Raw genomic sequence first — 24368 nt, 5'->3', positions numbered from 1 at the left:
ATTCACATTAAAGTTCTTTTTTAATAAGATCTCATGATTCATTGACATAACATTCTCCCTTTCCCCTGATGCCTCCCACCTCCCACCCTCCCCAAAGAAAATGTTATTCAACATCACACTTTTACACAGTCAAGGATTCTGTACAGATTTAAAAAGAACTGAGCTCAGGTTCCAAGCACTGCTTAAGATACAGAGTAAAAATGAAATCTACAAAAAAATTGTATTCAATGAACACATCTGTTTAGAGTTTACAGTACAAATAATTAGTTAGACATTGTCTGAAGTGCAATATCATTGCTTTCTTGATGAATTGAAAACTGTAAAATGAAATAAAAATACTTCAATGTTCTGTTAAACTAAGAGCCATTCTTTACAGGAAGTAGACCCAATGATAAGCCTTATATTTGGACTTATATAAAAACCTATTTACATGAAACCATTACAGTTTGGATCACATCTACATGTACATCAGCACCGTAATGCAACAGCAGTGCAACTACAAAACTAGGCCTACTTTACTTGGTCCCTAAACACTTTTATTTAGAGGAAGCCTTAATTTAACAGCTTTTTTTTTTAATAATTAAAAACTCATTTTCACCCAATCTACTGCTGGTTACCAAATATTTCATCAAACTCTTGCATCCAGCCTTCTGTCGATCCACTTTTGATAAGAGAGTCCATCAGATCGCCACTGTCTGATAAATTAGAGAAGGAACCAGCCCCTGACTGGCTGACGTAATTAAAGGACATGTCCTGATTTGTGGTTCTTGTGTGATACCCCTGACCTGGGTTGCTTTGTGTGTAGCAACCTGCTGTCAACTGTTGGCCTGTGGCCTGATTAAAACCAGTCATACTGTGGATTGTCTGGGTCATGCCAGACATTACTATTTGTCTCGGTTGGTTGGTCCTTGGGTGTCCTGCAAAATGAGGCATCATTTGTCCTCCAACTGTACCGGCAGTCTCAAGAACTGGCTGCCCCATTGTCTGGGAAAAATGCTGCTTGGCCATCTTAGCTTGACCAGGTTGCATCGGATAAGCTGACTTGCTGTTGAACGGACTTAACTCACTGTTTGCTTGAGTTCTGTTGGGCAAGCTCTGCAAACTGTGCTGCTGCCAGCTCTGAGCTGGTGTACCAGAGCTTCCAATGAGCTGTAGTCTTTGAGCTTGAGCCTTGGGCATTGTTTGCCCTCCTGGTCCTTTGACGTGTTGTTGCTGTTGTTGTTGGGCTAGCACAGGGTTTCCAAGTAGGTTTTGTCCATAACCAGGTACCATTCCAACCCCTTGTCCTGCAATAGGCTGTTTCTGCATCTGGCTAACATTACGTGCCATGCTCGTGTTACTTTGGTTTGAATGTTGAAGAATTTGGTTCATGCCTGGACTCATACTGTACATTCCTTGTTGGCTGCTCTGGGCATTACTGTAGGGCGCCATGCCAATCTCTGACTGTCCAGTGGTGGCAGGTATTGTGCCAGAATTCTGGACTGATGTCATCTGTATCATGCCTGGATTGTGTGCCATCATCCGGGGACGAATTGCATTTTGGAGAGCCTGGTTCCGTGCAGCTGCCAATTCCTGGGCGGCACCTACAATGAGAAAGAGGTAGAAGTTGGTTGGATTTTGTTACATAATGATGAACCACTTTAAAACCATAATTCAGTCTGTGATCAGACTATTTCTGTTGTTTTATGTGGTTGTAGTGTGGTATGAAATATTTCACAGAGTTGACTACCATTAAACGCTAGGCTGTAGATTGTAACTGAAGTATGTCATGGTTTAATTCACTGGCACAAGGGTCCTCTGGTAAGTGAGCTCAGTGGGAATTCCTCTCCCCTGTCTAGAATGTGAGAATCTTTGACTTTGCAGATGTCAGCGCTAGAATGACACCTTAATAAGCACAATACACTTTCCAGCAAGGGTGGTAACTGGGAGCAGGATCCACTAACCAGTTTCTCTACTCAAGCAGTCAAATTTACTTCTGAGTTCTTGTTACTACATTAAGTGAGATCCTCCAACTTAGCACTCATCGGGTTTTGAATCTGGGAGTTTTCTCGTCCTTACTCTTCAGGACGACAACATGCAACAAGATTCCGCATTAAGCCACCAGAGAAACTATTAGTTAACTTTAGATTTTAGAAAGGTAGCTTATTTATTACCCCTCCACCATGGGTTCTGTCAGTGAGGTAAGAGAGTTTGTTGACATTTGTAAGACCACCATGCACTGGCTGATACCTCTAATCTCTCCTTCTCTACAAGGAACCACCCAGCATGCACCAACATCTTTGCTGCAAAACCTGCCCCGAAACAAAGCTAAGATTGGAAACTTATTTAGTGGAGAATCACAAGAGTGTGTCTGCTGACAGCATTCAGAGCTCCGAAACTCAGTGCTATTGTCATTCCACATAGCTATTATTTCACAGATACTATGTTTGCCACACTGCTTCCCTCCATCTTCAGACCATGAACAAAGATTTTGAATACACAGTCTCTGAAAGTGTCTTTTTTTTCAAACTACCACATTAGGATTGAGTTAAGTGCTGCATATGGACAGATAACACATTGTGTGACTTGGCTTGTATTCGAATAAAAGTAAGAAAAACTTATTTGACCTCTATCAAGAAGTTGGTAAGTGCCCGCTGTAATTTGAGGCTGAGGATTCACATGAGTAAAACCCTGCCCCGGGATTTTAGAGGTCCACTGATGAGGATCGCACAACACGAGCCCTTTCTTTCCCTAAAGCATTCCCAAAATAATGCCGATAGCGACAAGTTGTCAGGTAAGAGCAGCAAACTCAAACTGCACAACAGTGTCGTCAGTCCTTCTACGTGCCCTATGTTTATTAACTCTTCCTTTAGAAGCAGCAGCAACTGCTTCCTAAAGAGATTCTGTGGTGCAGTGGATTGTTCCTGTTTCTGGGCCTGAAATTCCCAGTTCAAGTCCCCAGCAGGACTCGTTGGCCACAGAAGGAGAGTTCATGGCAAGGTTCGACGGTTGATCATCAGCTAGGAATCCTTTGACCATTTTCCCACTATTCCCTGAAGGGAAAGAGGAATGTGCTAAGGTGCAGCTACTTCCTGAAGCAAAGCATTCAACAACCCAAACCACACTGCTTAAGGGACATCTGTTATTATAATATATATTAATATTAATAAGCTAAAGGGTTTAGATGGGATTTACCAGGATGTTGCCTGGAAGGGAGGGTTTGAGTTATAAGGAAAGGCTGAATAGGCTGGGACTTGTCTCCCAGGAGCATAGGAGGTTGAGGGGTGACCTTATAGAGGTTTATTAAAACATGAGGGGTATAGATAAGGTGAATAGCAAAGGTCTTTTCGCTAAGGTGGGCGACTTCAAAACTTGGGGACATCGTTTTAAGGTGAGAGGAGAAAAATTTTTAAAAAGACATGTACTTTTTTACATTTGCAGTGGTTCATGTGTGGAATGAACTTCCAGAGGAAGTGGTCTGTGTAGGTACAGTTATTATCTTTAACTTACATTTGGATAAATACATGAATAAGAAATGTTTGAGGGGATATAGGTAAAGCGCAGGCAGGTGGGACTAGTTTTGGTTGGGATTATGATTGGTGTAGACTGGTTGGACTGAAGGGTCTGCTTCCATGCTGTATGACTCTATGACTCTATGTCCTATTGCTCTCCTAACTCTGTTAGTGTTTGATGGCTTCCCTGATCAGTGAAGTGTTCTCTTAATCATCCCTAAAAATTCTTTACCATCTTAAGTATGTGAATTAAACTTGATCATAGCCTTATTTGCTCCATCAGAAATATTACTATTATCAAAACTTATTTCTATCCTTACTGCTGGTATCATCCTGGTGAATCCATAGTAGTGAATGTGGCTGTGGATAAATGAATTGTTTTACTTTTTAAACATAGACTCTGCACATCCTCAAGGTCAGAGGTTAAACACAACACTTGGTGAAGTACCCAGTCACACAGACCAAATGCCCCAGCTTCAATTCTGAATCTGTGCTCAACTGAAGCAGTGCCTACGTACAAATTACTTCAATGCTCCCCTATCCTAAAGAGGGAAAACAGCATCAGTCATAAACCCCTACTTTCTGCTGACTTGTTCTGAAATGGTTACATGTTGGGTTTAGGGCAGAATGAAACTCAGCGATGATGTGTTTCACAATCAAATAAACAGTCATATTGATACACATGGTCTAGGGCCCAGAAGGAAAAGAATCACTTGTGTGAGATACTGGAGAGAAGCTACAAATACACAGCAAGTAGCACAATATATCAACATCTTTAGATTACTGAAGAAAATTAGGAAAGCATTAGTCTCACTTTATACACCGTAAAGTCAATAAGTCAATCAACTTCTGAAAGCACCATATAATTAAATATGAAATTTGTATTGTGAAAGGAATAAGATTCAACATTTTTAAAAATACTAAATATTGTGGAAAGGTAAATGAGCTGTTAAAGATTCTGAGGTGTCTTAAGTTTTAACTGACAAGAATGAGTAAGTGCTACCACTGATACAGGTAAGTGTGGACTGAAATGGTTTCAAAAGAGAAAGAATCATAAATCTAAAATGGCTGCAGTACTTACCTCATCACAGATTGAGGCAAGCTTTAGGAGGCCCTTAATGGAACAAATAAAGCTGCCTGTACTGAATTTACTTTTTTATCTGAATACATCAAAACCAGGCAACTGAGTCAGCCTTAAGAAATTCAAATCACCTGTTTTAACTCATGCTTCTATAATGATTTCTCTTATTGGTAAATGAAAAGCTTGTCTGCTAGTTAGCTAGCTTGGAAAGACAGTGGAGCTAGACTCAAGAATACACACTGAACTACATTACAACATTTGAGCAGTGGCAGAAAGAAAGAAAACGAATTTCAGACGACAGGAGCAGGAACTCTCTCTCTCTCCCTCCCTGTTTCATCATTATCACAAAAAACAGAGCCCAGTGAAAAAGCAAATCAGAAAAATAATGACTCATTGAGAGCTCAAAGATATGCAGAAAAATGAACCGCTGCTAATGTTGCCAGTCAGAAATTAAACAGCTGTGCCCTAAGGTTAAGAACCTAACACCACAAGTCCTCTAAAGATCTTTTAAATGTGTAAACTTTATTCTCCTGATCCGCACCAAAACTTTCCTTTCTAGGTTTATTACATTTGTAGTTTGATGTCACATTATTATTTTATCTTAGGGTTAGTTGCTAATAAAATCTCTTTCTTTCACTCAACATTCTCACTGAACTGCACTAGACTTGTGCTAAAAATAAATAAATATTTGTTGTGGCTGACTGAGCAGTAGGTTAAAAAGAGGGGAACCAATCCTCCCTTCTCCTGGTCATAATGTGTCAAAAAATGAAATAGTGAATTGATTTCAGAAACAACTTTGAGCGATAATCTGGTCAACCAAAGCCTAGTTGTCAGCCATGAGAATGGATTCAGAAGAGGAAGATCTTGCCTGAACAGGATGTTTAGCACCAACCCCGGTAAGCTGTGAAAAACTCTTTAATGTGTGTAGCTTGACTTCCAGAAGGGATTTGTTAAAGTTCCAATGAAAGACTTAACATAAGGTGATAGGATGCAAAGGAAACCTGGGATTTGATTAAGAATTCGGCTGAAGTGTAGGAAATAAGGCAAGAGGGTGGGCATTTACAACGCTGTGGGGGTGGCAGGGAATGGGAAAGCAATAGTAGGTTCTATTAGGATGGCATCCCAATGTTGGTCTACTTCTGTTAAGTTTCCCAGGGAGTGTTGTCACTGGAATTGGCAACTGGCACAATGGAGGAGAGCAGGCAATCAGAGTAATTAAGGTTTTCATTAAGAAGTATTTTCTAAGAGTGGTGCAAGTTTTCAGGCATCATTTGGACCACTTGCTTTGTCAAGTGCCTAGCAACAACCTCATTGCAGGAGTCTCTCAATGGGACGTCAGAGGGCCATTGGAGGTTGCTGCAAAAGCAGACATCAGGGAGGTGTAACGATCCCATCTCCACATTAAGAAACCTCAGGTCTCGTGTTTTAAGATTCCATTTTGAGGCAGGCTGTAGGTGTCCTTCCTCAGTACTCATCTCATCCAGGGGCTCCTGGCTGACCACTCCTTTGAGTCTTCTCTTTGAGGTGACCAGTCAATAAACCGCTTCCTGAAAACACTGGTAGAATGGTGGAAAATAAGGGAGGAAGCTTGGAAGATATATAAACAGCTGTAAAAATGGCATGTGTAAATTACAGCTGACAGCTGTAAAAATACTGCGTACAGGGAGGAGAAATACAACACAAACACCCCACAGATGGTATTGAAATAGTTAAGGATGAAGCTGAGCATTGTTCTAGCAGACTTGACTCTCAACATGTTCAACTAATATGGAGCAGCAAACAACAATGCGGATGTTTACTACACAGGCAAAACAGTTAAATATCAGTTAGAGGAAGTGTGATCAAATGGTACAGTGTTCTGTTCAGTGTGTTCCTTGAGTAATGCATCCAATTCTGTTTGCTGAGTCATAAGAGAAAGAGAGAGATATTGAAGTACAATGCGGAGTCAAGTCACAAGGCTGATTCTAATGGTCAAGAGATTGAATTATGGGAAAAGACTTGAGAAAATTGAGCTTTTCCACCTTGTCAGGAGGTAGCTGAGAATTCGTAGATGTATGAAAAATTGAACCAAATATTACTTAGATTAGAGTTTGATACAAAATTGTAGGAGACAAGTCATCAGGAAAGTATTTTTTTGCACTGAAGGTGACCAAATATGTTATAAGCTTTCAGGATGAAAAATAGTAAGACTTGCTAAGACTAGAGACATCTATCAGTGCAGGGTCTAATTCGGAAACTGCCATTCTAACCCTGTCTGGCTGGCCCAGGGTAAACTCTATTCAAAGTCATGTACCTGTAATTTCCATCATGATCCTTCCAATCTCCTGCACAGCTTTAGCAAAAGTCCTCAGAGAAAGGGCATAATTCTGCCAAAGTTACAGCAGAAAATTAGGGAATATCTATGGAAATTCTACCCCTCAGTCTTCAAGCACTGGATAAAACATTACCGAAATTCAGGATCAGATTAGAAAACAGTATGGCTGTATCTCAAACACTGTATAATATTCTTGTTCTGTCATTATTAACATATTCTATGTAAGGGAATGGACCAGGCAGGTTTTGCCATTGGTAATGGCCTATCACACTCAGGCTAATAGACGCTATTGTCCATGCGTGGAGGTACTGGGAGTAGAGGGAGTATAATTCTACAGGCACTGTTGGGTCTCCAGTCTGTTACTTAATTAATCATTTTTCCTGAACCCAACCAAGCTATTAAGTGTAAAGAGTATCACAACTAACACACAGGCATACACCCTTATCTAGGGATACAGTAACAACTCGTAGCATGGGCTGAAGCTTAAGCTGAACTTAAGCTAATGCTGCTCATACAGTCCATTTGTTTGTTTTAATATACTCCAGCAAAAACAAAACAAGAGAGGGAGCCCTCTGGTCTCTTCAACATCATGGAGGCTGGACTATTGTAAGATGCAGCTTGCTCCTTGTGGTTTCACTATATTGTTCACCCCTGATAAAGGAAAATCTGTTCATTACGCTGCAATGCAGATTTCACTCAAATCATTATTAGGTGAATCACTCTAATGTGATAATGTAATGTGTTCCATTTAAATGCAATCACATGGCAATCAGCACAGCAGGAGCAAAAATATGGGAAGATTGCCTGATTGACAGAGCAAGAAGATAAGGAACAAACGTGTAGAAGTTCTCCTTTCCTTCCAATTTTTTCCCCTGTATAGACATATAATAAAGGAGCAGGCCATTCGACATTCAATAAAGTCATGGCTGATCCGATTGTCACCTCAAATCCACATCCCTGCCTACCCCAATAACCTTTCACCTCCTTGCTTAACAAAAATCTACCTATAATAACATCAAACAAGGTACTGTGGATGCTGCAGATTGGACACAGAAACAGAAAGTGCTGGAGAAACTCAGCTGATCCGGCAGCATCTGTGGAGAGAAAAACAGAGTTAAAATGTCAAGTCCAGGGGCCCTTCACCCTGTTGCGCTTTTCTGTTTAAGAATCTATGTGCCTCTGCCTTAAAAATAGTCAAGGACTCTTTTTCTACCACCTTTTCAGGAAGGCTCATGATCCTCTGAGAGAAAATATTTTCCCTCCTCTGTGTTTTAAGTGGGCAACCCCTGATTTCTATAAAAGGAAATATCCTTTCTACCAGCCAACCTGTCAAAACCCCTCAGGATATATTATGTTCTGATGTCGACTGGGTACAGTTTGGCTGGTACTGCCAGGTCTCTGCTGTCTCTGCTATTCTTCAAATATGAATCAGGACAATCCATGCCACAAGGCTTTGTAACCATGTAAGGTATCCCACTTGAACCTGATCCTAAACTCGTTGTTCACTCTCACCTATGCACTTTCCAAAACAAGTCATGGGATAGCAATCAAAAGCTTGAACCTTCACTGATAATTCTTTTGCTTTCCTTCTCTACGACATGTCCTGAGGCGAAATGTAGTTGCCCCATAGAAATGATCTCAGCACTAAAAAAATGCAGATTTTGTTGTTTTACATACACCACAAGTTCTTAGTGTCTATAAAGAAGGAAGGTAGATTGATGAATTGGGTACAGCATCTTTGTTTAGATGCTGATGGAAGGTAATGTTCTGGGGACCCGGGTTCGAATCCTGCCACGGCAGATGGTGGAATTTGAATTCAATAAATATCTGGAATTAAGAATCTAGTGATGACCATGAATCCATTGTCGATTGTTGGGAAAAACCCCCCTGGTTCAAAATGCCCTTGAGGGAAGGAAACTGCCATCCTCACCTAGTCTGGCCAACATATGACTCCAGACCCAAAGCAATATGGTTGACTCTTAACTGCCCTCTGGGCAATTAGGGATGGGCAATAAATGCTGCCTAGCCAGTGAGCCCTCATCCCATGAATGAATAAAAAAAAAGGCTAGGTGGATTAGCCATGGGAAATACAGATTTACGGGAATAGTGTAGAGGGTTGGGTCTGGGTTAGACTTGCTTCAGAGGGTCAGTATGGACTCAATGGGCCAAATGGCCTATTTCTGCACTATAGATTTCTATGACCATGACATGTGAGGCAGTAATTTGAACTCAGCATGTTATGTATGGAGTAGCTGGTGGGTTACGATAGAACCACTGTCAAATTTAAATGTCTGTACGATTAGCAGACCCTTCAAATATTATAGGTTAAGCTTTACATAGAACAAACAAAGAAAAGTGGGATGGAATTTGCAAAATATATTAATAGAGATCTCTGTGAACATTGGGATGAGGGGCTAATAATAAAGGGAAAACATTGCTGAGTCCAGAGCATGTGATGAATGTTGATGTTTTCAAATGCTTACAGATTTTTGGATTTTGGGCCAGTTTTATCTTGGGTTCCATCAACCTGCTGCTCATACCACCTATCCTTGACTGATACTTGGTACCGCTTTTTCAGGCAATTATCAATAAAATCTATTCTGAAGTAACCTTTACGTCTCAATTATGATAGAACAAACCAGTAACCAGCCTACCCTTTCTCATATTTTCTCTTTACTAATACTCAGTTTTCTTTTTGGGGTAACAGGCCAATTGAAGGTGAGAGGATGACATCTTCCAGGGCCACTCAGTGACTACTTGTCCTCTGACCATTGTTTTCACAGTGATACAGGTCACTTTAGCAGATCGAGTTGTGAAATGTTCCACGTTGCAAAGTGATCCAACCCCAACCTTTCTCTCTCTCAAATTTGAATTTAAAATTTGCCAAGCATTTTTCTTAAGGTTTGTATTTAATAGGAGTTTGGTAACTCAGCAGGTAAATGCCCCTTATGGTTTAGAAGGGAACCACAATTGCCAGGAAGGTCCCACGAATTGTAACTAAATAGTTTTAGCAGTTGGCTATTGAGCTGATCAAGCCCATTCAGCCATACTACTACATCGTGAGCTCTCTATCTTTTAACTCCCAACTATCCACTTTGGTTCTATAACCCTTACTACTCTTATGTAATAAGAATGTATCTGGTTTGGGTTTTGATGTTTTCAACTGGCATGCCTTAACAACTGTTTGATGAACACAGTTTCCACATTTCTATTACCCTTTTTGTAAAGAAATACATTTTAACATCACCCCCCTATAGCCTAGCACTAATTTGAAGGTTATAACCCCTGTTTCTAGACTTTCCTAACTGGGGAAAAGGTTTCTCTCTAACGAATACTTCAATCATCTTAAACAACTGAATTAGATCATCCTGCAATCCTTCTGTACAAAGGAGTACTAACCTATGCAATCTCTCCTCATAATGCAAAACATCCTTTTATTCTCAGCATCACTCTGATTAACTTATAATGCACTCAATCCAAGGCCAACATATTGCTCCTGAAATGCAGTGCCCCAGAATCGATGGCAGCACTTCAGATAAATTTAAAACAAAGCGCTGTCTATCTGGAATATAACTCCCAACCCTTTAGGTTCCATTCCTCTTAATTTTAAAGTCAAAATTCTATCTCTCCTTTCAATCAGTCTCTGTATCTGTTCTCTAGCTTTTAGCAATTACCGGATTTGGGCCCCTAGGTCACTCCTCTCAACCACAGTTCCTGCATTTGCTTCATTTAGAATGTTTCTGCTTTATGGCTCTTAGGATCAAAGTGAATGACCTCATACTTTCCCACTTTGTACTTTATCTGCCACAGTCTTACCCACTCACTTAATCTATATCAGTCCTTTTGCAACTTCCTATTCCTATCTACATTATTTACTGTGCCAACTAACTTATTGTCGACAGGTACCTCAGATATATGGCTCTCTTGTCCTTCGTCCAAATCATTTATGAATATAGTAAAAAGCCGCAGCCCAGTGCAGATCTCGAGGGATCACAGCACGCTGCCAATTTGAGTACATTCCCATTATCCCCACTCATTGTTCGTTCTAACGAATTCCCTATTAAAGCCATAGGTTTCTTTCCAATTCCATGTGTTCTCGTTTTTGTTAACAGTCTCTTATGTGGAACTGTAACAAAATCATTTGTCAAAAAGTCAGCTAATGTAGTTGTGGAGATCTGCAGTCAAGCGCAGTAGCCACTTTAAAAATGAATGTCTCCTGGAAGACCATATAAATAACTGCTACAGATCCCATCTCATTTACCATGCTATCTCCTCAAAAAAATGCAACTAGCTTCGTTGGACATGACATAACCTTTAAAAAATACATACTGCTTTTTCCGATCAGCTCATTATCTTTTCAAGTGTTCAGTGACTCTGTCCTTATAATAGCTTCTAGTAACTTCCCTGCATTAGGTCAATAATTTCCAAGCTCAATCTCTTACCCATTTTAAATATCGAGTGACACTGGCAATCTTCCAATCCAAGTTGACAATTCCTGAATCAAGAGTGTTTTGGAAGATCATGATTAATGCTTTAACAAAGTCCTCACCTAATTCTTTTAATACTCTGTCATGCAAACTATCAGATCACAGATATTTCTTTATCTTTAATCTCATTAGTCTCACTATCAATACTTTTTGTACTTATATTGAATCTAGTTAATTCCTCCCTTGATTTATTCTTCGTTTTCCTTGCACCTCTGGTATTTTGTAACGGATATAACTGGTATTACAAATTGTCTGTGTCTATCATGAAGGGGCCCAAATTACTCTGGTCACCATCTCAATATATTGGTGAAAACCTTTTATGTTAACATTCCTCATGTATGCCAAGTCAGGAAATACCATTGTGTTCTCTGGGAAACAAAACTGGAATACTGAAACAAAAACAGTGCAGTTCATTCAAAAGTCCCGAGTACAATTTGCAATGGGGTGGAGTTCCCCTGATTTCCTGCTTTGGTGCAAAATGTGGGAAACAAGGTTGATGGCCATTCGCTGCACTGCTATGACCTTTCGCTGAAGTTGCTGTGGGAGATCAGGAGAAGCCCCATAGAAATTGGCTTTCCAATAAGTCCTGCCAAAACGCCTGAGCTGACCTCAGGCTCAATCTTGACTTTCCACATGATCGAACGGCTTGCTGAGATTCACTATCGAAGCCTCACACAAAAACAGTAGACACTGAAATAAGGTACAGGATGTAAGCATGATTCAGTATCTTCAAGATGGGAAAGAGTAAGCAGCGAACATCAAAGGAAAAAGCTGAATATAAATTGGAAATCCCCTAGCTAAAAATACATGCAATAGATGGAATGTTTATTGGGACCAATAACTCTGCATGTGCGCTGTTAACTCATTTATAAAATTATTAGATCTAAATTTTGCAGGTTATTTCAATTAATAAACTACACAGTTGAGCTTCTTGGGGATCATGAGGTATTCTCCGTAAGGGGGATCAGCATGTATAAGGTCCACAAATACAACAACCAAGTAAAGCCTCAAAGAGCATTCAACCGAAATTGGTTGTTATAGTTAAAAAAAACATTGCACTGTTGTTTGTGGGGGCTACTGTTGGAAGATGGTGGTGAATAATAGCATAGCAACAGTAGGACTGTAATCACTGGTGGTAACCATGCTGTTCATCATGGCTGTTCCTGCCAGAGTTTCACTGGGAAACAAATGGAAACGAGATGGAATAAATTGCTGTTTGGCAAAAAAAATAAAAGAAATGCTTGCTAGATATAGTACAGTTTGAAAACAATAAGAATCTAAAATTATACCATGGCATCCGCGTGTACAAATGCTAATGCTTTTGGCTGGAGTTCCACCTTTGGCTATTTGTGCTGTGGTTTTAACATGTTTAAAATAAATAGAGCAACACCTCCACTAAAATAGCTGAGAAAAGAAATTCAGTTTAATGTGCTGAGTATTTTATATTGTATTCTGCAGCCAGGGTTTTTAGCAATGAGGCCTTATGCATATAAAAATGGGGATAAATAATGCGATGCAGTAGAATTTGATTGGATTACTTTGTCCTTTTGCATGTATGTGTTTTATTAAGCAGGTGCCAAAGTGATCAGTAACCCTCAAACACCTCAAATTCCTCCAGTCTTCTCCCTGAAGGAGGCGGTTCATATTATCATGCAGCTCCAAAGACATCAGATCTTGTCTTATTTAGTTTGGTCACTCCTCCTGTGAAGTGCCCTGTGGGCATTTTACACTGCTAAAGGTGCTATATTAATGCAAGTTGCTGCACGTCATCATATTGACCTTTCACTATGTATCAGTCTACGCAGTAAGCATTGGCATCATGTTGAATCAGGGAGTGGGTGATCACAACATGCCTTCACTCTGTCCACGCATATATTTATTATTGCAAATTGTAGTTCCAGGAGCAGGTACCTGAGCTAATTTTCCATCTTTATCTCAGGAGCGTCTGGTCTAATTATATAACATCACATATCGTCTGACTGAGAGCAGCTGCTACAGGGTCATCTGCAGATCGAAGCTGGATCCTCACGGATCTGTCAATTCCACAGACCATGCATTTACCAAATGAAACAAACAGGCCAGCTAAACAGTCAGGATAATTACATGTAAAATAGTGTTACACTAAATTTTTCATTTTAGTTTGGTGGGAAATTTTTTTTAAACTTATGTAGAGCGCACTTGAAAACTGCCAATTATGTCATGTGAGGTGCCTTGTTGAAAAGGCCCTTAGCAGGAAAGAAGCATTAAATTAACAGATCTGTTTTGGGTTGCTGTGATTCCACTGATGAGTGAGTCATTGTGTTAGTGTTAACATTTAGTTTCACAGTTCTCCAGAAAGCTAAAACAATCTGAATACTTTGTGGGCAAATACCATATGTGAAATGATTCATTTAATAAAGATGCGACTTTACAAATAACAAAAGAAAAGTCATGGGAAGAAAGTTGATAGCCGTTGGGAACATGTTTTGGTTAAAAAAAAACACATCAAAGTGAATAATCAAGCTAATGTTGGATACCTCCATTTTAAGTCCTGGAGTTCAGTGACATCCATCAGGCCTTACATTCCTGCTAATTACTTTTCAGGACATTTTTTTGGTTTCCAAATTGGTGCAATGATTAGAACAGTATCGAGAGGACCTCACCTTGATAAAATAGTCAGATACTGTGCTTATATAATGTTGATCCAGTCTGCAGAGAGCAGGGCCTGGTACAGAAATGATAAAACTGCTCCTGGCCTGGACCCCCAGCCCCTGATCCCTAACCCAAGCAGCCCTGAGTCCCAGTTATTCGGTCCTGATGTACCTCACCAGCTTCGGCCTTGGTACACAATGGTTTAGTGGTATTGGGAGGGTGAGGTAACCACAGGTAATTTGTCAGCAGCAGTATGCTCCCACTGCTAAGGGAGACCATCATGTATATCCTGACATCTTTCCTGCTGCCTGGGGTGGCACCCCCACTCCCCTCCGCCTGCCCAATCTGGCTCAAAGTGACCCACAGGAGGACTGTTCCACAACAGCACTCCCCACAATCATCAACCATCCCCCTCCCTCCCACAGCAGTCTGTGTGAATGGCTCCAGTGACCAAGATGCCTCCTAATTCCATTGCTGGGCTTACTCCACTGTTACTGTTCCTTTCTAATTGCAGTCCCTGGAGTGGCCACTGCAACTGGTGGTGCTGCCGGGACCAAAGAGCAATTCACCGGCAGATCTTAAGGGCTGGAATGCTGTCTTTAAAGAGACTGGAGTCCTGATACTTGGAAAGGAATGGAAACAGGTCATGGCTCCCATAACTGAGACTTCCTCTGCGTGTGGATAGGTCCAACACTGCCACCTAAAGTCTCAGCCCAGCATTGCATCAGTGGAGGAAAGTGACCTTCTTTGCAGGACAACAAGGTGCAGGGCTGGATGAACACAGCATGGCCAAGCAGCATCATAGGAGCAGAAAGGCTGACGTTTCGGGCCTAGACCCTTCATCAGGACTCCATGAAGGTCCCAGGCTATTCAGCTAAGGTTGACACCCACTCGCTTTGGCTAGCCATTCTAACTCATCTATTTTATCATGTTGAGATGGATATTTGTCACAGTGGTTGCTAGCTGCTCAGAGAAGAACTAAGTGTGGACTAAGGCTCTTGGCGTCTCCAGGGCTGGGAGGAAGCACAGCAGATTTGGGAATGGGTGTGGGAAGTTCTAATTGTGATTGGGGTAACAGGTTACTGAACTAATCAGTGAAGAATCAACTGACAGTCCATCAACACCAGCCACCTCTGAAAAATGTTAGTTGCACTTGAATTTCATAGTTTGATTTAACACTGAGCAATTCAGAGCATTTGGAAGCTCAACCTTTGAGTGTTAGTAATTGTAAAAACATCAGCGTTTTCCTGGAAGTCCTATTGCTTTTTCAATGTAAGCATTGTTTAAGTGGTATGAACATACAATGGGAAAGGGCTGGAGACTGATGACAGCCTGATTCCTTTGGAATTACATGGCAGAGCGATAATTCTCAAATTCTCTGACTCTGTACGTTAAGAGTATTTTCACAGTACAACATCTTTAGAAATATATACAAAATCGTTTTTGTATAACTTTGACAAAGTGTAAGATTGAGAAAGCTAGAATAAAAAACGCATTTCTGGAAAAAAAAAATTGTACAAGGTGTCCCTGATTTTTCAGGCACTTCGTAATGCAATTAATGGCTCAGCCACACGGACCACGGTCTGACCCTTTGTCTGAACTGGGGTAAATGATCCAATTCAGGCCAGTGCTCCTGTATGACAATGGTCACAGTGCCCCTTGGATAGGAAGAATAAAACTTCAGAGCAGGTTACTACCTCCGGTCATTTGGTATATTTTTGTGTGTTAGTTGCTGTCACTTTGGATTAGAAGGTTTGGGCTTGAATTGCACACAAAAGTTTCAGTGAATAATCTAGGTTTGGATTCCAGTGTAATGGTGCCCTGCCAGAGGCTAGCAGCATCATTCCCTGAATTAGATATTACAGTGAGGCCTTCCCTAATGACCTGGGGTTACAAGATCCTGTAACCTCAAGTGACAATGTACAGGGACTTATCCTGGTGGCTTGATCAAAATCCTTCCCTCATATCGACACCCCTTAGGACACAGTGATTAGTGTCATGGCTCCCTGGATGGTGGCAGTGCACAGTTTGTCCACATGACAATTAACAAACTTCCAAATATAATTCATTGTGTGAAGTTCTTTGGAGAGTCCTGCCTGAAACACGAGCTGTATAACAGAACTGCATTCTGTTTTGAATTCCAATTGCTCACCAGAAAGTTCATGTGACTGGACATCAGGCACTCAGTTCCCTACCAATACTCACTGGTCGGACAGGAGTGAGGCAGTCACTTCTGCCAAGTACCAGAATGGTAAAGGTGCCTCCAAATCCCTACTCTAATTTCAGTCACTATCAATCACAGGAAAGAAGAAGAAACATAGAGATTAATACTTCAACTGCTGTTAAATTTCACAAAGCTAGCATGACAATCAATGCCATTCACTTGTGGCTTTCACAGTAAATTAATTGTGTTTAACAAAGATTCGATTCATTCATCACCAAAAGTGAATAACCGGGATAGTACATTGTTCAGCACATGGCAACACACTCCCATTGCTATGCAACACTGTATCCTTTGACTCACCACAAGCAATGTCACATAAGATCAAATCTACACTTAAGGAAAAAATACTTTGAAGTTAAATATTCATGGGCTAGTTCCTAATCAAGAACCACCATTTTTGTGATGTTTCCAGGGTGGAACATGCAAATATTCTGTCACATTTTTCAGCTGCCAGCGAACCCTTCTATTTTGCTAAACAAGTAGGCAGTGTTCTTCATATGGCCAACTATGGAAGATCTATAGAAGAAGTAAGCTAAACGTCTCAATCTCCTCTGTCCAAGCTTTGTTTTGTTTCTGCTTCTCTCCTGCTATATCCATGCCAGTGCATTTGTGGGCTTTCCTATTAGAGAATTTCAACAAATAAGCCTACTCAATGATACCCTAATACTGACATATGTGCCCAGTTACCGAGGGCACATGTGTGCCATACCAACAGCAGATTTTCACAAGACACTGGCAGAAAAGTTTAAGTACTTTGCTGCAATTTTCTGTCCACTGCTACTAGTGTGAAGAAAACTTCAGGAAAGGCACCTAAGTTGTTCTGATAAGTCAGTCACTGTGTGTGTGAGGTCCCGCCAGCCTTCAGTGGTACTCACATGCTAGTTCACTGCAAGGGTCTCATAATCAAGCCTGAGCTGTTCTTTATTTGATGCCCATTTGTACATACTTGCCTTAGGGGCTGCTAAGTTTTTTTTTCCCTCAAGTCTAAAGAAACTGAGGGGTTATTGTGCCTCTGGATTAGAGTATAACCTACACAAATAATCCATCTAGAAGGACAAGGGCAGCAGATGCATGGGAACACCACCAGCTTCACGTTCCCCTCCGAGCCACTCACCATCCTGGCTTGGAAATATATCGTCATTCCTTCACTGTCGCTGGGTCAAAATCCTGGACGGCATTGTGGGTCAACCCATAGTAGGTGGACTGCAGCAGTGCAAGAAGGCAGCTCACCACTACCTTCTCAAGGGCAGCTAGGGGACTGACAATAAATGCTGGCCAGCCAGCGACACCCACATCCTACAAAATGAATAAATTAATAAAAAGATGCTGCTGAACATTTATGAAGTGAAGACTATTGCCTGATTAAAGTCTGTTCCATTTGTTCTACAAATATAACCTATGAACTTTATGGGATCTTAATGTACTTGCTGGTTAGTTTAATGACAGACTTTCAATCTTACAGGGAAAATATACACATCTCATTTGCAAATACTTAAAAGAGAGTTAATAATTGACTGGCTTACCCTGGAACTGGCCGACCTGTTGAACAGGATATGGATTCCTCTGCTGGTCTTTGCACTGTGGATGCGTTCTGGGGAGATGCCTCTGCATCTGGTCGTGCTGCTGCTGATCGAAAGAAGGAAAACAAACCCATTAATTTTTGCCATTACAGATTGCAGGGAAATCAATGCTACTTTGTACTTGTGTAATCACTATTTTCATAGTTTAAAACCACAGCAATGGTTACAATCTCCAGTGAAGTGGGAATGTGTCCGCAGTTTTTTTTCAATTTCTCCAATTTTTTATAAAATTCTTTCCAGCATGGTCACTAAAATAAAGGTTACTTGGTTTTTCTACTCCTCTTGTATTAGTTTTCCTTTCCAAATCAAAATGTTATTTATATGGCTTACAAAAATTTGGGAAATGAAAAGAACATAGGTGTCAGAACCTAGCTGGAACAAAACGAAACTTACAGTATCACACTTGAGCTTCAATCTACTGAGTTCTGGCAATGCTACTACACGACTTTCTTCACTAGTACAAGCGGAGTGAGACCTCTAGCAGTGGTGGTTTCAGCGTTGTGGCACTCTGCCAGCTGCAATACGTCTGTGAGTTAGCACCAACTCACCCCCTCAGACAAGAACCTGTCATTAATGTTCATGGATTTTTTCAGTTAAGTTGGTTTGAGACAGCCCATATAAGATAGTTGCAACTGTTTTAAAAAGCACTGGAATGCAGCTTTTCTGAGCGTGCACTGCTATGTTTACTAGATGACATGGAGAAACCCCACTTCACCCACAGATCTGACGTTTCCAGCTACAGTCGTAGCCGGAGACCTGGATAGCTCTTGTGGAATTTCCAGTCCAAAGTGTTTTCCAAAGGTGTTCTTCTCTCTATTTGCTTCTCACCCTCCAAACCTCTTCACTTGTTCTCTGATGGTGGTGTCTTGTGTCTGCGAGTGCCACTGGCGAGAAGGACAAGGGCAGCATAATACATGGGACACTGACACTTTCAACCTTCCCTCCAAACGATGCCATCCTGACTTGAAACTGTATTGTCATTCCTTCACTATCACTGGGTCAAAATCCTGGGACTTCCTCCCCAGCTGCACTGTGGGTGGACACAGTCATCATGGAGTTCAAGAAGACAGCTCACCACCACCTTCTGCTGCCAATGAGGGATAGGCAACATATTTGAAAACGCTTGGACAAAATACCACTGAGTAGTAAAATTTTACTAACTGTCCCTCAACCTTTCCCAACTCTCAGCTCTCCACATGCTCAACCCACTTTGAAATTGATGGTCCCCTCTGTTTTTTAACACTATGCATAGACAGCGGGAAAAGTGATAGCTTCCGATTTCGGTCATAACATACCGCACTCCCCTGGTGCTGTCCCTTCATTCCCTCTTCCCCGGCCATTAATTGGGTGGAATATCCATCTCTGGGGTCGTTAAGACCCTGACCCCATAAAAGTTACATATTATGATATGCTGGAGGTTATGGCCTAACGGTATTATTGTTGGACTGCTAATCCAGAGACCCAAGTAACGTTCTGGGGACCTGGGTTCAAATCCTGCCACGGCAGATGGTGGACTCAAAAGTTTAATGATGACCATGAAACCATTTTCGATTGTTAGGAAAAATCCATCTTGTTCACTGGTGCCCTTCAGGGAAGGAGATCTGCCATCGCCACCTGGTCTGGCCTACATGTGACTCCACACCCACAGCAATGTGACTAACTCTTAACTGCCCTCTGGGGTGGGCAATAAATGCTGCCTGAGCCACAATGCCCTCACCCATGGATGAATTTTGAAAAAAAAAACTAGAGAGGGAACCACGGTGATAAGTCAGGTTTGGACTACCTTTCTCACTCCCTCCAACAGGAAACTCCAGTCTCACTTCACCCAATAGTGCTTTCCAGTGAGATGAATTATTCAGAAGAAAAGTACCCCCCAACCCTGGGAGATTGTAGCAAACTACAACATTCACACCATGACTCCAGTTAAGGTTAGCTCAATTAGGGGTTGAATCTTCCTGATTTGCCCATTGGACTGTCAGATGTGTGATGCTCTTCTCCAGCTGATTTCAGTTTTAATACATTAAAATTTCTTTGAACTTTGCTTCATCAACACACATGGCCACTGTTGCTCACAAACTGATAAGGCAGGCTATTAGACAATTATGTTGGACTCAACCACTGGTTAATTCACTCATGCAAATTCATCTTGAGAGGCCTTGTTTAGATGAACAGACAGATTTTGGAATTCCTACTTTCCCAATTGGGTAGCTTTCATCTTTTCCCCCTTGGGCAGTAATCTTGTGGAATGGATTACCCTTCATGTAGACAACCTGCCTAATCTTTGTTCCGTTGATATCGAATGAAAGACTGGTGATCTGCCCTGCCAGGTTACTGCAAAGCTTAACACCTACCTTTATATGTCTGACCTTGTGGCTTTTCACTCTCAGGCCGCTTGAGTTGGGAATTACTGTAGTTTGGCCCAACCACCTCAGATTGGAGGTGTCCAATGCCGAAATAGGCTGCTTACATGTGGTCTTCCTCCATTCTCTTGGACTTAACTTTGTTAAATATTAGGTTTCAGCAGCCCTCAACCCTCACCTCCCCACCCACTCTCCAGGCTCTACCCATGCCTACTTTATGCCCCCCTTCATCTCCATATCTACATTGAATCCCATGCCAAATCATGTCCTCACCCAGCCCTGTGATCCCTCATAGTCTCAATGCCAACTCATTCCTCCCTAACCATCTTCGATCATCCAATGACACCTTAATGCCAACTTATGTAACCATGCCAACATTTTTGGCCTTTACCACCTCCATTCCAAATCACACAGTATCCTCCATGTGCAGACCTCACAATGATGTTAAGATAAAGCAAAACTAAAAAAAAAATTCCAAGTATATTAAGCAAAACAAAAATTCCATTCATTAAGGTCCATCCAAAACTTTTAAAAGGCCCTTCAGCACTTACTCACTTATCAAAAAATACAAGATTCATACTCATAGCCCACATTAATGGCAGCGATTGATTTATTGGTCTGTTTGAGCTGTCAAGCATTAATAATGACAGCTTATGGGGTAGTGACAACAAACAGCTAATATAACTGCTAAAGCAGATCTGAAGAAGGGTCCTGACCTGAAACATCAACTTTCCTGCTCCTCTGATGCTGCCTGGCCTGCTGTGTTCCTCCAGCTCCACACTTTGCTATTTAAAGCTGCTAAAGCAGATCTTTTTCAAAATTAATGACATGGCAGGCTGGAATTTTGGGCTAGGAATGTAGGTTACATCATTGCACATTTTAGCAATTAATACATGTGATGTATGTGAAAGGTCAATCAGGCTTTGAAGCTTAATTAGTTTGTCTTTTAAATGCTTCCAGCGTACAATGTACTCTCGCTAAGTTCATGGTTCACACAAATATAGGTGGGAAGCCAGCTGGAGAGGATGACACAGAGAGTCTGCGGAGGGAAATAGACAACTTAAGTGAAGGGCAAAGGCTTGGCAAATAAGATTAACTTTGGCAGGAAGAATAGGGGAGCTGAATATTATATAAATGGAGAAAGACTGTGCAAAGTTAAGGAACAGAGGGATGACGAATCACAAAAATCTAGCATCCGACTTCAGCAGTAATAAGGATGGCAAATGGAATTGTGGCCTTCATTAAAAGGAAATTGAGTATAAAAGTAGGGAGGTTTCACTGAAACTATACAAGGCATTAGTTAGACTTCAGCTGGAAAACTATGAACAGTTTTGGGCCCTTAGCTAACGAAAGATATACTGGCATTGGAGGAAGTACAAGGCAGGTTCACTTGGCTGATACCAGGCATAGATAGTCTACCTGAACTTACTGGAAAATAGAAGAATAAGAGGCGAACTTATTGAAACATACAAGATTCTGAGGGAACTTGACAACGTAGATGTGGAGCAGTTGTCTCCACATGTGGTAGAGTCTAGGACCAAAGGGCATAATCTCAGAATAAGAAGTCATACATTTAAGATAGAGATAAAGCAGGAGTTAGTTGTCTGAACATGGGGAATTTATAGAATTCTTCACTGTAGAGGACTGTAGAGGCTGGGTCATTATGTATATTCAAGACAGACAGATTTTTAACCAGTAAGGGAATTGGATGTTATACAGAAGAGGCAAGAAAGTGGAGTTGAGGATTAACAGATCAGCCATGATCTCACTGAATGGTAGAATAGACTCAAAGGAGCAGAATTAGTCTATTAAGCCCAATGTCTTATGGTCTTATGATCACATCTTGAGAATTTTTAAGGTTATTTGTTAATTTTGAAAGGGTTTGAGATTTAAATAATTTGACAGCCTGAAAGTTCTCATACTTTAACTGGCCTTCATGATACATCTCCTCCATAAATGTGAGACTCACAAGGCTTTTGCTACAGTGAAGGTGGGGTTTGTTTAACTTCAGTGCTAAATTCAAATAGCCCTGCTGAATCCTCATGTGTGAATCACAGCCTGTCCCTTTCCCTACAAGTGATCAAGGGATGTGTTGCAAATTAGCTTTTCAGCTCCTAGTCCCGTTTATCACTTTTAAAGGTCAGTCAAGTCTGCATGACTCTGTGAAAATCTGGCTTATCTGCTCCTAGGTAACTTTTCTTACTTCTGCTCTGAATTCAGCCCATCTCCTGGTGAAACCTTCATTCATGTCTTTGTTACCTGGAGTCTAGACTATTCCGATGACTCAATGAAACTTTTATCCTCTACTTTCCATTCAATCAGCTTATCCAAAGTTTTTCCACAACATGTTCCACTCATTCATCATGACTGCTGTTGCCACAGAATTGAAATTCGCTTCCTGATATTGCCAAGTTTTCATGGTCTCACCCCTTCTTTACTCTGCATTCTCTGCTAGAGATCTGTCAATTCATTGTAATGGAGCCTGGCATAACTACTTGACAGTCTGGCATAACTACTTGACACTCTGGCCTCTTGAGCATGGCCCCTCCCTATACCACAGCATTAACACCATACCTTCAGCATGCTAAGCCCCATATTGGGCCGCACAGTGGCTCAGTGGTTAGCACTGCTGCCTCACAGCCCCAGGGACCCAGGTTCGATTCCATCCTTAGGTGACTGCCTGTGTGCAGTTTGCATATTCTCCCCGTGTCTGCATGGGTTTGCTCAGGTTTCTCCCCAAGTCCAAAGACGGGTTAAGTGGATTGGCCATGCTAAATTATACACGGTGTTTGGGGATGTACAGGCTAGGTGGATTTGCCATGGGAAATGCAGGGATAGGGTAGGGGAGTGGATCTGGGTGGGATGCTCTTTGGAGGGTCAGTGTGGACTTGATGGGCTGAATAGCCTGTTTCCACACTGTAGGGATTCCATGATTCTACATTATGGCACGACTTTTTCATCTTTACCAACAATCTTTAACACCCATTTCTTCAACGAAGACTCGGATTACTCCCTCTCTTAGCAGCTCCTTCTTAAGCCCCAGTTTTAGATTATGCCTCTGTGAAGCCCTATTGGGATACTTCTGTTTGTCAGAGATGCTGTATTAAACGTATACCATTATTGCTACTGCCAAAACCCTACTCGCTTTACCAACTTTCCGCTCGAGTGAAATCAAACTGGATAATGATAAAATTGCTCTAAGACTGACCAAACTCAACATTTTGTCGTCAGATACATAAAAACAATTGGAGTACTGCCACCCGTCTGGGCACAGGGCTGCAATCGCACAGTTTTTGACACGATTACATACACATTACAACACAAATTAGTTTCTACCTTAGCAATATGGCACTGCTCAGAAGGACCAGAAAGAAATGCAGCTGCTCAATGGGAAAGCAGCATAAACAGATTACCTTTCACCAGCTCCAAATCCAAGACAGCAGGGCACCACATTGCATCAGCTTCCCGAAATTACAGCAATGACAGAAAACAAATGCACTTCCAATTTTCAAACTCTTCTCCCTGAGAAAATTTTACTCATTTTCCAGTTTTCAAATGTCCCTTCTGCATGTGAGAGTGCAATACTAGGACAGTTCAGTCTATGTCAGGGAGTAAAAGGGGGAGAGGAGGGGTGAGCAGGGACAGGGTGGATGAGGGGAAGATGAAATGAGTGGGAGGAGGGAGGAGGAGGACACAAAGGGTCAGCAGTCAGGAGTGGAAGAGAGGGGAGAATGGCCTGAGAATGGGAGGGGAAGTGGGCAGAGGAGAAGGACACAGGGCCCCCCAGTGCTGGCCAGTGCGGAGCGGAGAGAGGGGACAGGCCGCAAGTATCGGGGAGACGGAACCAGTGCCTGAGTACTGGGAGTGGGCAGGAGGAGGGGAGGCCACAGGGGCCTTTATGTAGCTCAGTGGGAGGTTGCAGAGCCCGAGAGTTGAGTGGGAAAGAGAGCGGAGTAAGGCACATGTTGAGAGCCCTGGAGAAGAAGCAGCAAGACCTCTGTGACAGCACTGGGGTAAAGGGAGAACTGCGTGGGTACTGGATGGACAGTGACAGGCGGCAAGATGCAAGGCCTGGGCAGGAGGGGTTGATCATGGAGCAGGAGCTGAGTGCTGACAGGTCGGGGTTTAACAGGGAGCAGGTCCCCGGGTGCTGACAGGTTGGGGTTTAACAGGGAGCAGGTCCCCGGGTGCTGATGGGTC

General features: G+C 41.8%; 1 protein-coding gene across 3 annotated transcripts in view; it reads right to left on the bottom strand.

The window, feature by feature from the left end:
* maml3 (mastermind-like transcriptional coactivator 3) overlaps positions 1-24368 on the bottom strand; it is a 519798-nt gene continuing 495430 nt past the window's right edge. For 2 of the 3 annotated variants that reach the window (XM_048620904.1, XM_048620778.1), the window contains exons 4-5: positions 17752-17854; positions 1-1583 (exon numbers count right to left, since the gene is read on the bottom strand). In XM_048620904.1, coding sequence (XP_048476861.1) covers positions 604-1583; positions 17752-17854 — 1083 coding nt within the window. In that variant the 3' untranslated portion in view covers positions 1-603. The remainder of the gene's footprint in view (positions 1584-17751; positions 17855-24368) is intronic. The other variant, XM_048620842.1, reaches the window with a different exon arrangement.

The sequence above is a fragment of the Rhincodon typus genome, chromosome 1, assembly GCF_021869965.1.
Source record: "Rhincodon typus isolate 14 chromosome 1, sRhiTyp1.1, whole genome shotgun sequence".
In the NCBI taxonomy this organism is placed as follows: domain Eukaryota; kingdom Metazoa; phylum Chordata; class Chondrichthyes; order Orectolobiformes; family Rhincodontidae; genus Rhincodon; species Rhincodon typus.
The sequence above is the reverse complement of the archived record's forward strand: the minus strand, read 5'-3'. Positions and strand labels throughout refer to the sequence as shown.